Source organism: Sphaeramia orbicularis, chromosome 16, assembly GCF_902148855.1.
Source record: "Sphaeramia orbicularis chromosome 16, fSphaOr1.1, whole genome shotgun sequence".
In the NCBI taxonomy this organism is placed as follows: Eukaryota; Metazoa; Chordata; class Actinopteri; order Kurtiformes; family Apogonidae; genus Sphaeramia; species Sphaeramia orbicularis.
This window is the reverse complement of record NC_043972.1, coordinates 41,647,908-41,660,903: the sequence shown is the minus strand read 5'-3', so window position 1 is coordinate 41,660,903 and position 12,996 is coordinate 41,647,908. Positions and strand designations below refer to the sequence as shown.

The window sequence follows — 12,996 nt, the reverse complement described above, 5'->3', positions numbered from 1 at the left end:
AAGTATAAATCATTTTCCTATATTTAATGTACTGAATATGTAGATGTCCATAAAAACTCAGATTAAAATTGAGGGTTATTATTATTATCAAAAACAGAGAAAACTAAAGAAAATGTGACTTTTTCAGTCAAATATATCATTAACTGAACATAAACCAAGTGTCTCCATCCACTGTCACTGATCCAACTGCATGGGTTTTACTGGTGAATTAATGTTGTAGAAGATGAGGATGTTTCCACATTCATTATGGAGCCTCTGAACATCCAAATGGGTCATATCTGATGACAATGAAAAGATGACAAACTGTATTTTACAGCAATTAATTACATATATTGAAGTTATTAAACATTTTATATCAGTAGATGGTTTTGGTGCCAATGGCTGTTGGGGTCTTTATGGGTTAAATACCATTAGCTAATGTTAAAATCATCAGCTAGCAGGAATTACTTGGTGTAATTTAGTATCACATTTCCATTTCCTTTGGAACGTTAAGTTAGTGGTGGTGTTTACAGTGCTATTGACTAGACTTTAAAATTCTCTTGCCAGCACATAAAGTACTGAATGGTTTAGGCCCAAAATACATCAGAGACCTTCTAGTCCAGTATGAACCATCCAGACCACTCAGGTCATCTGGCGCAGGTCTGCTCTGTGTTCCAAAAGCCAGAACTAAACATGGAGAATCAGCGTTCAGTTTCTATGCTCCGTATATCTGGAACAAACTACCAGAAAATATCAGGTCTGCTGAGAGTCTGAGTTCTTTTAAGTCAAGGTTAAAGACTCACCTGTTCACTGCTGCCTTTGACTAAAAGGCTTTTTACTTTTTAAATTTTATATTCTCTTTCGAAACTCTGCACTGCAACTCTTACTTTATTATGTGTGTGTTTTTATATTTTTGGATTTTATGTGTTGTTTTCTTACTTACTGTTTTTAATCACCTTATACATGTTTCTTTCATAATGTTTTAAATGTGTTTCTTTTTCCCTGTCGTTGTATTTCAATGTCCTGTGTGAAGCACCTTGAATTGCCTTGTTGCTGAAATGTGCTATACAAATAAACTTGCCTTGCCTTGCCTAGCTTGGTGAGTTTCCCCCATCATGCTTTCCTAGTTCCAAGTGTGTTCCAAGTGTTTGCTCCTGAAGGATTCTGTTGGGTTTCTGTAAATTGGCTTAGAGTCTGGTTTTTGACCAACTCTATATATAAAGTGTCATGAAATAACTTTTGTGATCTGGCACTATATAAACAAAATTTGATTGATTGAGGGATTTGATTGGTTTTCCCCTGTAAGTCGCTTTGGAAAAAAGCATCTGCCAAATGCATAAACATAAACATAAACATAGTTCCACCCTTTCATCCAACATGCAGTCACTTCAGGCTCCAAAATGCGATGGTTAAAAGGCCAAACTCAAGACATTACTTGACTCTACCTCCCTTTGCTTTGTATTGAGTGTTAAATAGCCGTAACTGGTCCAAGTGGACACCCACCATCAGTCTTCCCTCATTCCTGGCCCGTCCTCAGCTGTTGGCTCACCTTTGCTCTGGTCAGCAGTGTTTGGGCCAAGGCCTCTGGTACCTCTCCTCCCACCCCTCCACCTCTCACTGTGCCTGGTGACATTTCCGCCTGGCTCCCTCTCTCCCCTCTTCCCCTCCAGCAGCTCCCAAGACAGGCTGATGGATGGGTTCTGTTTATGAAGCTGCTGCCACCACTGTGATCGATCAAGCCTGGGTCACTGTGAGCTGCTGCTGGGCGCCAGGCCTTCAGTCCATTACAAACTATAGGCTAAAGGAAGTAATTGCACATACACTCGGTATGAAGTACTGGTACTACATGTTAATGCACGTATGGTAGGCTATTATATTACTGAAATATGTTCTGGTAGGTTTGCAAAATGCTGATCCAGTTAACTTTGACTATAAGGATGGTGAGTGATCAGGGTGATTTGAACCAGTCAGAACCAAACTAGTTCATAATGTGGACCACACAGCTGGTCTTTGATCCAACCAGACGATGTGGTTTGGGTCTCAATCAAAGTCAACCACATAATAGTTCCATCCATTTACAATGAGAAAACACTATGTGGATTTTAAGGAAAAGCAAAAAAAAGTTATTTAAGGATATTTTAGCCCAAAACAAAAGAAGAAAAAAGAACTAAAAGAAGGTGTTTGGACTTAAAAATGAAGCAAAGTAACATCATACTGTTAAATGCACCTGTCTATAAAGTACTCAATGTCAAATATACAGGGTGGGGAAGCAAAATTTACAATATTTTGAGGCAGGGATTGAAAGACAGTGTATGACCAATCAGTTTATTGAAAGTCATGAGAATTTATTTGCCACAAGAAAATTGACATAATAGAAAATGTTTTTATTCTATGTGTCCTCCTTCTTTCTCAATAACTGCCTTCACACGCTTCCTGAAACTTGCGCAAGTGTTCCTCAAATATTCGGGTGACAACTTCTCCCATTCTTCTTTAATAGTATCTTCCAGACTTTCTCGTAATAGTTTTGCTCATAGTCATTCTCTTCTTTCCATTCTAAACAGTCTTTATGGACACTCCAACTATTTTTGAAATCTCCTTTGGTGTGACGAGTGCATTCAGCAAATCACACACTCTTTGACGTTTGCTTTCCTGATTACTCATATGGGCAAAAGTTTCTGAAAAGGTATGGATAATAGTGTTAGGTATGATTATGACATCAATATATGTTTGGTTTCAAAACAATTGACGTAGTGCCTGCTGAGAAAAAACAACTAAATGTTCATTGTAAATTTTGCTTCCCCACCCTGTAGGAAGTAAATGTAAAGTAAATGACAGTAGAATGAACTCTACTGAGTCCACTTCCAAAACTGCAGTGTGAAAGCAAATTTTACCAGACTAAGCACACACAGTGTAACAAAAACATGAACCTTTGTTGGAACTTTGAGGTGTTAAAAAGGCCCCTTGTGATGACCGAGGGACCTTCACAGAATGAGGCATCAACACTAACTCCTGCCATTCAGGTAGATCATCTCTCACCTGAACAGTCTAATCGGCCAAATACAATACAACAGCATAAACTAGGTAGACTGAAAGAATGAAAATAATACATGCAAAAAGAAAGCCCACCCTTCACATAAAATACAATTTCTTAGAGGTATGTAAGAGAAAAGGAACATTTGTAAGAGGTGAAAGTTAGAAAACTTTAACATACACTTTTAATGCTGGAATGGAGGCAAATTTAAAGGCCTTTTATACTCAAAACCTGGATGAATAAATCACAACTACCTGCACAACAAGACACAGACTCAAGGTAACTGAGATTGTTTTTGTTGAAAAAGTTCAACCCTAAATCCGTGTTCATACCAGAAAGCAATGTTACCTTGACTTATTTTTCTTTGTAGACAGTATGAAAACAAAACATTCAATATTATGTCTGACGTGCCAAAAAAATTCCAAAAACATTGGGGTAATGTTGGATTAGTGGTAAGGAAAACATGTGGTACAATTTGAAAATAGCTGTTGTCACTAATGTTGCCTAGTCCTTACAGACCATAGATGGACTGAGAATAGTCAAACTGTTCATAAACACGCAAGAAAATTATGGAAACATTGCAATATAACAAAACTGATCCTCAAGGAAAGACAGGAAGCAATTTTTGATATCTCATCCTCTGTGCTGCAGAATGCAAGATTCAATGAATCTGGAGCAACTTCTGTGCATAAAACCCAAGGGCACACTGAGTGTAAAGACGCCTTTATACTCAGAGGTGTGTAAAGTAGCACAAGCAATTCTGGACACACTGTCGGCTTTGTAGATGGCAGCTGTAGTTGTGTTGGATTTAACATACTGTACGTCACCATAATCCTGAGCCCAGCTGTAGATGATTGACAGTTTTTGCTCCAGTGGCATCACAGGTGTTTAGTTTGGACTTGCATCCTTGCCCTTTATGCACTGAAATTCCTCCCAGTTTCCTGAATCTTTTAAGTCTGTTTTGCATCAAATACAGTAAAATATCTAAATCTCTTTTTCTTTAACTGAATATTGTTTTTAGTTATGATTTTTCTCACACATTTAAGTGCAGGTTAAACCATGTCTTTGTCTAAATGTAACTTTTCACACCATCTGTGATAAAACAGGTCAAATATCTTTAGAAATCATTTCTTTGTGTTTTGATGTGCATTATTTATTGTCAATCAATCAGTCAAACTTTATTTGTATAGCACTATATATGTATATATGTTACATGTAGTATTAAGTGCTTTACACCAAACCCCCCACTGTCCCGTAGTTGCAAAATGAAATAGAAATAAAAGCAACAGAGTAAAGCAATGTTAAAAAAGTAAGAGTTTAATTAAAAGCTAAACCAAAAAGATAGGTTTTGAGTTTACTTTTAAAAATATTAACACTCGTAGCAGACCTCAGGTTCTCAGGTAAACTGTTCCATAGTTTGGGGCCATAAAAGCCACCATGGGTTTTAGTGTGGATTCCAGGAACAATTAAAAGAAGACTACCTGAGGACCTGAGGGTCTGAGAGGGCTCATAAGTTAAAAGCAAATCAGATAAATAAATAGGGCTAAGACCATTAAGAGTTTGAAAAAACAATAAAAGTACTTTGAAATCGCACTTTATAACGTGTATTTCATTGCATGTGTACTTTTTTCTGATTGGGGGTTGTATTATTAGTCACTCATTTACTGTAACCATTTAATCCTCTGCAGGGTCAGGAGCAGTTGGACCCTATCCCTGCTTATATTTGGTGAAGTATACCCTGGATATGTGTCCAGTTGGACATGTGGTGACGAACCATCATTCAGTGTCACATTCTTACTTACAGGTAATTTGGAGCGACAGTTAACGTATTAGGCTGCATGTCTTTGGATTAAGGGAGGAAGTGAGGGTAAATTTATAAATAATCATATAAAATCACAAAGCCCTCAATAAAGTGGTATAAATATCTGATAACACGCAAGTTAATGTATAAAATGCAGAAGTGGCAAATAAAGTACCAGTCGTTGTTGTCAATGTTTTTGTTCCTGTCATTTACAATATAAACTACATTTCTTTTCATTATCCTGTCAAATTCTTTTCAGTGACTGATACTTGTATTTAACTGACAAGTCTGGGCAGAAGGATAATACATCCTGAGTTTGAGTTGACAAAGAAAAACTGATCTATCTCCTGACCCACCTGTAAAGATAAGGTTGATACATAAAGCAGCAACAGATGAGTTTAGTCAGAATTCAGAGCTGGAGAGTGAATGGCAAACAGAAGTGTGACATGCCAGACAAAGTGTCATTTTCACCATGAAAATCCCATTTCTATAATTTTGTGTTTATTTAAATTGCTTTCACTGTGTGCTCAAGTACACCCAGTTACCAAGCATTTTATTTCCAGCGTCTTGAAGAACACTAATGCCACCTACTGGAATAGTAACAAAGCACAAGCCACCCAGAGACTGTTAGTCCTATCTATACAGCTCTGGAAAAAAATAAGAGACCACTGCAAAATTATCACTTTCTCTGATTTTACCATTTATAGGTACGCATTTGAGTAAAATGAACATTTTTGTTTTATTCTCTAAACTACCAACTACATTTCTCCCAAATTCCAAATAAAAAGTTATTTAGAGCATGAATTTGTAGGACACGACACATGGTGAAAATAGCAAAAAGATGCAGGTGTTTTCAGGTCTCAAATAATGCAAAGAAAACCTGTTCATATTCATTTCTAAACAACACAATTCTAATGTTGTAACTTGAGAAAAATGTTCAGACATCAGTATGTGGTGGAATAACCCTGATTTTCAGAGACAGTTTTCATGTGTCTTGTCTCTCCACCATTGCTGTTGGATGACTTTATGCAGCTCCTGGCACAGAAATTTAAGAAGCTTAGACATCTTCCATCGTTTGTGTCCATCCATCTTCCTCCAGAAGTTTTCAAAATGGGTTCAGGTCTGGAGATTGGGCTGGCCATGACAGGGTCTTCATCTGGTGGTCCGTCATCCACACCTTTATTGACCTAGCTGAGGCCAGGAGCATTGTCCTGATAGAAAAAACAGTCCTCGGAGTCTGGGAACATTGTCAGAGCAGAAGTCCAGTAGTTTTCAGTAGTTATTTTTGGATTCCAGTTACTTTTGTGGGACTAATGGCACTGTTTTACTTACTGTAAGAAGATAGTGATGGCCACAGTAGTGGTTTTTATACTTCTCCTTCTTAAGTAACACATGGATCAGGTGTTTATTCAGTAGAATAAGGTGTGTTTATGTTGGAATTCAACAGACACAGGAATGGAATGGCTGTCACACATGCTGATTTCAGAGGAAATTGTAGTGGTCTCTTAATTTCTTCCAGAGCTGGTATTAAACCATTTTCTCTGCTGCCAAAGGAATCAATAAAAGTGTTAAAAACATAATAATAATAATAATAATAATAATAATAATAATAATAATAATAATAATAACAAAACATGATCCATCACATCAGTCAGAATTCTCTTCAAGTTTATTTCAAGAAAACTAAAAGTTGTGGTTTTAGATAAATATGTGCAAAACTGTACAAAAACAACAATGCAACTGGAATTTCTTTTCTGTCATAATGAGACTAAATATGCACCTCCTTTGTACAGATATACACCGTATTGCTGGTATCATATTGTGAAGTGTTGAGTTTTTCCACAGTCTGATCTCTTTTCTCTCAACGTTTCCTCTTGGCTTCAAACTTGTAGACAGCTGCAGAACTGGTCGTCTCATTCTTTACTTTCACCTTCTTGGTTTTATCCTAAGCCGAGGGAAACAGTAAAATGTATTATTTATTTGAAAATTCATAATTTGAAATTTGAAGCTGAAACCTTATCCTTCTCACCTGAAGGTCCTTGCGAGTCTGAATCTTCTGGCTGATGACAAACATTTTCTTTTCCCTGTCAATCCTCTGGGACAGGATCTTGTACTGGTGCTTCCTCTGCTTACTCAGCTTCTACAGGTACAGTATGAAAACATATAATCACATGAATACACAAAACACTTACTGAAAAAAAAAAAAAAAAAATGCTGTGATCATTACATGCATTATTACAATTATACTGCGTGGATCTGAAGCTCCCTGGATGGTTTTTGTCTCCAGCGTGTGCAGAGTCGGTCTGTTGTACACTCTGTTCACAAGCTCAGGGGCTGTGTTGAGGTGCTCTGCTAGGTCAAATGAATGCACTGAGGAAACACAGAAGAAAGTCATGAAAACTTCTAAGGCAGCCTTATACAGGGGGCTTCCTCTTTACCCAAATAAAAATTCCAGACTTTTTCCAGACATTTTCAAAACTGCTATTTTGTATTTATGGACTTTTATACTTGTGTCCCTACGTTTTTTGGTTAAGATTATATCTGTTGTGTGTAGTAGAAAAGTTCATTTAATAAATGTATAAATGAATGAATGCATAATTCGCAGTAAATTATGATTTACTGACAGAAACATTTTCAAAACCTATGAAAGTCACAAAAGTGCATGAATATCACATAAAACAAGTTTCACTAGAATCACTGCAGTACTGACCAGTTAATGAAATCATATCAAGTGTTTTATATGCTTTATAAGTGCTCTAAGTTATACTTCCTCCCACTCCTTTTCGATTATGCGAATAAAATCATATTTTGTTTTCATGTATATATACGTTTTTCATGTTTTCTTACAATCTGGTTTACTTCTAAGAACTGAAGTAGGATTACTTTGTTTTGTACATTTGGAATGAAGTAACTAATATGCTTTCCTCATGCATCTTTATTTATCTTACAAGACTACGTGCCTTTTGAGCATACTCTAAAATTCAACAGAGCGAAACTGTTATCCATACTTCATTAAGACTTTCACACAAAATTCCAGACTTTTCAAGTTCTGGAAAAAAGCGTTTCAAAGTTCCATACTTTTTAAGACTTTCAAGACCTGTGCAAGCAACCTGCTTATAACTGTAACTGAAGTAGACTGATTACGTTTGTCATGTCTTCCCTTCCAAATGTTAGAGATTTTCTTGTGATCATACAAGTAGAATTGAGGAAAGATGTTTTTTTTACCTGCTGACAGTTTCGGCTGTAGATTCAGCCTTCATCAGAGCTGCCAAACGCTTCCTGGTGTGACGTGTCTAAAAACAGCTGATCGGGCCAGGAAACTTTTCAAGATAAAATTTCCCAACCCAACCATGTCCGTTCTCTGCTCCTCTGCTGCCGGTGAAGAACGGTGTCCAAGGTATGCGGGAGGGTGTATGCCCCCTCGTCCCTGTTTATGGTGTTGCTCCCACGTTTTCTTATTTTGAAGGCCTCCTTGAGCCATCTTCTGAATTTGTTGGCCTCAGATTAAATGATTTTTCCCTTGTCCCAGTCCATGATGTGGTTATTTCTTCCGCAGTGGTCTGTTATAGCTGATGTTTGGTTTCTTGTTCGGCTGTTTGCTTTTGTTTCCTGGGATGATCAGCTGTTTTTAGACGCATCACACCAGGAAGCATTTGACAGCTCTGATGAAGGCTGAAGCTGCAGCCGAAACCGTCAGCCGGTACAGAAACATCTTTCCTCAATTCTACTTGTCTGATCACAAGAAAATATCTAACTAACATTTGTAACTAAAGTATCTCTTCTTATGAAGATTCGCTGGGCACTATGAACATTTATTATTATATTTACCTTCTTTCTTGGAGTCAACAAAAAATGTGTGCTTGTTCTTTTGCTTGCTGTCTGCATCCAGAAGATGGAGCTCTCCTTTTAGCCTTTCAATTTTCTGAAAGCAGTTAACAGAAATTATAAGAAGTCTCAAGTGATGGCATTTGACCTGAGAGCACTTAAGTGAAACACCAAAATAAATGAATATATTGAGGACCAATAATGCTCAAAATGCTGATATGGTTCATTTGAGCCAAAAAACTTTCCAGGAAAGGACAAAAAAACTCACCTTAGCCTCTGCAACTCTTTTCATTTCCACATATTTAATATCCTGCGTTCTCATCATTTTCTTTTGTTCCTCCGTCATCACCTCTTCTGTGCCTTTTTTTGCAACATGTACTCCATCCTGTAAATAAGCATTTATATTTCAAAAATATGTGCTGATAACATTAAACTAATGTCATGATAGATCAGATCTGGGCATTATACGGCCTGCGGGCCCCATGATAGCTGACCCTGACTGGCCCACATGAGGTTATAGGCAAATTAAAAGTCAATGCAAATATATATCATTGTAATAGATGTAAACAATACAACAGCACTGCTTTTATTTTAAAGGATCTGCCAAATTAATATATTTTCACGTGCACTTTCCGTACTTAGTATAAGACTTATTGCACTGATTGGTTTGTTGGTCAGCTAACGCTGAAAAAATAAGGATTGATTCAGAATGCAGAGTTTTTAACAAGACATGGACTGTCAGTATTTCTTCGCTGAAGTCAGAGGTAAATAAAAAGAAAAAGAAGTGATATATGCAAACAAAGGTGAATGGATTTATTGTTTTTCATGTAAAAATTAATGTGGAGCTGGTTCTGCACATTTTTGAAAATGTTTTTGGGAATATTAATCAAATAGTTGTATTCTGTGCTCCACATTTTCTTTGAATTGTTTCATTTACTGTTTTTATAAAGACATATATTAAGCAGAGCTGCAAGAGTATTGATCCAGCCCTTAACAACTGTCAAAGTTTCTCATGTGGCCCCATAAAAAATGAATTGCCCACCCATGTAATAGATCAATGATGTGGGGAGTACATGCATTCTGCTTTCCTTTGTGTTGATCATCTCTCACCTGCAGCTGGGTGTTGATCATTTTAAAGTAGAACTCATCTGGGTTCTTGTCCAGAGCTTTCTTTCGCAAAGCAGAGATTGTGTTTTGTTTCTTGTGGTAATCCCTACAGGGCAAAAGAGACAAAGTTACTGCGTGTGGTGAATAATAACTGATACTGACATTGAGTTTTACTGTTTGAATATAGAAGACACACTGTTGACACGCATGATAGATTTTAACTGTGTTGAAAAGTAAAGCCTTTCAAACACCTTCCTGTGAAGTGCAAGCCATGTATTTCCAAATGATGTGATTATGAATACTAATGATAAATTGAATATCTACTTGTTCCTTAATGGTTTGAGAAAATACATCTTTCTTAAGATGAACACAAAGCTGAAGGCCTGCTTTTATAGACATGTGGCTCTCCCATGAGAACATCATTACAAACATATCATAACCCTTTAAAATATGATATATACTGTAGATTAAACTAATCAGTAGAATGTAAAATATTTAAAATTCATATTAAACATCTTCAGTAGCAAAGGATAACACATAAAACAGTAGAAAAATGAATCCAAAACCATCAATAAAAACACTAGCATTATTATTTTCCTGCTCATTGTGTACAATTACTTTTCAACTACACTTACATTTACCTCCTTACACTTTTACTTAAGTAAGGATGTGGATGCAGAACTTGTATTTGAGCATTTCTTTCATTTTAATTCAACTCACTCTGCTCTGAGTTTGTAGTCTTTCTTTTTCTCCAGCAGTCCCAAATGCTTCCTGAATCCAGGCTGGAAAGATAAATTGACATGGTTAGGACAGAAATACGCAGTTAAGCTTAAAACATAATGTCTCACCCCAATAACGTCACAATTATAAGCTTGTTGCTGACAGTCTGTAGTCATTTCACTGTACTCTGGCTCTTCATTACAGTACAGCTGGCTAACATGCTAGCTACCCAGCTAGCCAACACAACACTGAATACTCACCTGAGATCTTTCATGGTGGTTTTTCTGTCGAGATTTCAAGGCTTTCCTGAACGACGACATGTTTAAACAGCGTCTTCGAGATTAAAATTGTAACCTAAAAAGCCGGGTGGCTTTTGTGAGCTCTACAGGTTCACAGACTTGTGTGCTGCTTTACTTCTCTGATAACGGAAACACATGGGTTCCTGCCTGCATCTGACTGAACTGTTTGACGTTTCTCTGCCGCAGATTCGCAACTTTGCGGAAGCGTAAAAAATATATAAATGCTTTGTACGAAGGTGAAGTGACAGGAAAATATTTTAAAGATAACATTTTTTAAACCCCTACATAAAAATATTTTAATTAATGTGCATCTATGAATCTTTTTTAAACGGTGTTTGTAATGTGCGGATACGTAAAAAACACAAGGGGGCAGTGTTGCACTATAACATAATAAAACGTAAAGCACGTCCACTTCTTGTGACTTAAAATGTCAAATCGACTGTTAAATTACTGTAAAGGTATTAATCCATTGTTGAGAAGTAACTGAGTACATTCATTGCATTTGGTCTCTGATACATTTGCTTATTTTATTTGTAAATTTAGTCTAACATCTGGTCATTTTATACAGTAAAAAGCTCCCTGATTGATGACCAAGGATTTAATTCATTTAGTGATGTAATTCACTTTAGCTTGACCTTCTACATTATAAAATCTTATTAGTAGTATTATTTTAATATTTAATACTAATTATTTGGCACATACTGACAGGTGACAAATTGAACCCAACATACAATGTCTCAGTGAGATGTGGGTCCATGTGCCTCCAGAACAGCTTCACTGGTTCTTGACAATGATTGTACAGATAGGCAAATTCTGGAGTAACAGAAAAACATCATTCTTAAACCTGTTCCTTCATCTAGTGTTTTGACGATGGTGCTGGAAAATGATCTTCTATTGGCATTTAGTTGGGTTGAGATCTTGTGATTTTGAAGGCCATGTCTTATGATGCCCCCTGTCTCTTGTTTTTTGACCTGTCTATAGTCATATAACAATCACATGGACCTTTGTGTGTGTACTTAAATAATACAGGATTTTGTAGTCTTAGCTTAATGTGCTGTATTTGTATTGTAAAGTTAAATATAGCAAAACTGTCTTGTATTAAACACAAGGAAATCCTAGAAGCAGAGTAAAAATCTAGGGAAAGACAATAATGGGCTTTAAAAACAGAAAAAAGAAAAAAAAAATACAAGGAAAAAAAATAGAGTTTTTTTAAAGAAAGACTTAATAATGATAAACTAAGATTCGTGCATGTAGTCTCATTCATAAAATTAGGAATAATCATGTCTCTGTTCTGGGACATTATGCACACTGCTGTTTTAATTTCATACTGACTATATCTAACTCAGTATTACCTAAAATATCTTAAGAGAAAGTTAGATATTTTCATAAGATGAGATTGTTTTTCTAATGAGTACTTTCTTTGCAGAAGATAAGACTCATTTCCCAGAAAGAAAGCTTTTTGCTTTCTTCCTTTTTTGTAGTGAACTTGTTCCACTGCTGGTATTAGACTCATAAATCATGTAGAACTAAATAAATGGATGGGAACATAATGACATCTGAACAACTTAATCACCTAATTTCCTAAACAGTGATTCTTATCTGATAACCCCATATTTCAAAGCATTGAAATCCCGTCTATTAATATTCTAGTAAATATTGAATGCAGTATGAGGCTCACTAACAGCTGTGGGCTGACATATGTGATGGTATCTGAAACTGCATCATCGCTGGTCTAAGCAGAAGAGACACCTAAAATATAAGGGTCATCACAGCTCTACTTGCTTAATATTTTTTGGCTGCTTTGCTCATACACCAAATAATTTTGGTCATTATAATGAAGGCCTTCATTTCCCAGAGAGCCCAGTTAACACTAATTGGTAATAAGTTGATGTTTTTCCAGTTGGGACATTTATTGCATGTTTCCACTTTGTTTCTAGATCTCTATGTTGATTTATGTCCTGACCAATAGACTTCAAAGAGATCACATGGAAAATATATAATATTTCTTTGAACTTTTATAGGATCTCTAACCAAAAAATGAGCTTCATTTTATGTCCTTTCTAATCAAATCAGGAAATCTTCAAAAATCAAATCTTGAGCTCACTTCAGTACCAGGAAATACACATGATTCTTCAGTCAAATCTATTTTGTGCAAAAAAAAAAAAAAAAAGAAGAAGAAGAAGTGCTGCAGGATCTTGAGGATGAGGGGGTCGTCACCCTTCTCTGGGGAAAAA

At 36.3% G+C, this 12,996-nt stretch overlaps 1 protein-coding gene across 1 annotated transcript; it reads right to left on the bottom strand.

Annotated features, from left to right (window-relative positions):
- Positions 1–6,458: 6,458 nt before the first annotated feature.
- utp11 (UTP11 small subunit processome component) lies at positions 6,459–10,902 on the bottom strand. The gene is made up of 8 exons (XM_030156983.1): positions 10,724–10,902; positions 10,464–10,525; positions 9,747–9,849; positions 8,905–9,021; positions 8,640–8,733; positions 7,051–7,181; positions 6,841–6,951; positions 6,459–6,756 (listed from the first exon to the last, which is right to left on the bottom strand). The coding sequence occupies exons 1-8, from the start codon at positions 10,781–10,783 to the stop codon at positions 6,673–6,675; spliced, it is 762 nt and encodes a 253-aa protein (XP_030012843.1). The 5' UTR covers positions 10,784–10,902; the 3' UTR covers positions 6,459–6,672.
- Positions 10,903–12,996: the final 2,094 nt, after the last annotated feature.

Bases quoted from the DNA above. Each gene is read 5' to 3' on its own strand.
- utp11 (XM_030156983.1), bottom strand. From the start codon at position 10,783: ATGTCGTCGTTCAGGAAAGCCTTGAAATCTCGACAGAAAAACCACCAT. The intron at 9,022-9,746 runs GTGAGAGATGAT...GCTTATTTACAG, and splicing joins TGATCAACACCCAGCTGCAG to GATGGAGTACATGTTGCAAA. The intron at 7,182-8,639 runs GTAAATATAATA...GTGTTTCCTCAG, and splicing joins TGTTGACTCCAAGAAAGAAG to TGCATTCATTTGACCTAGCA.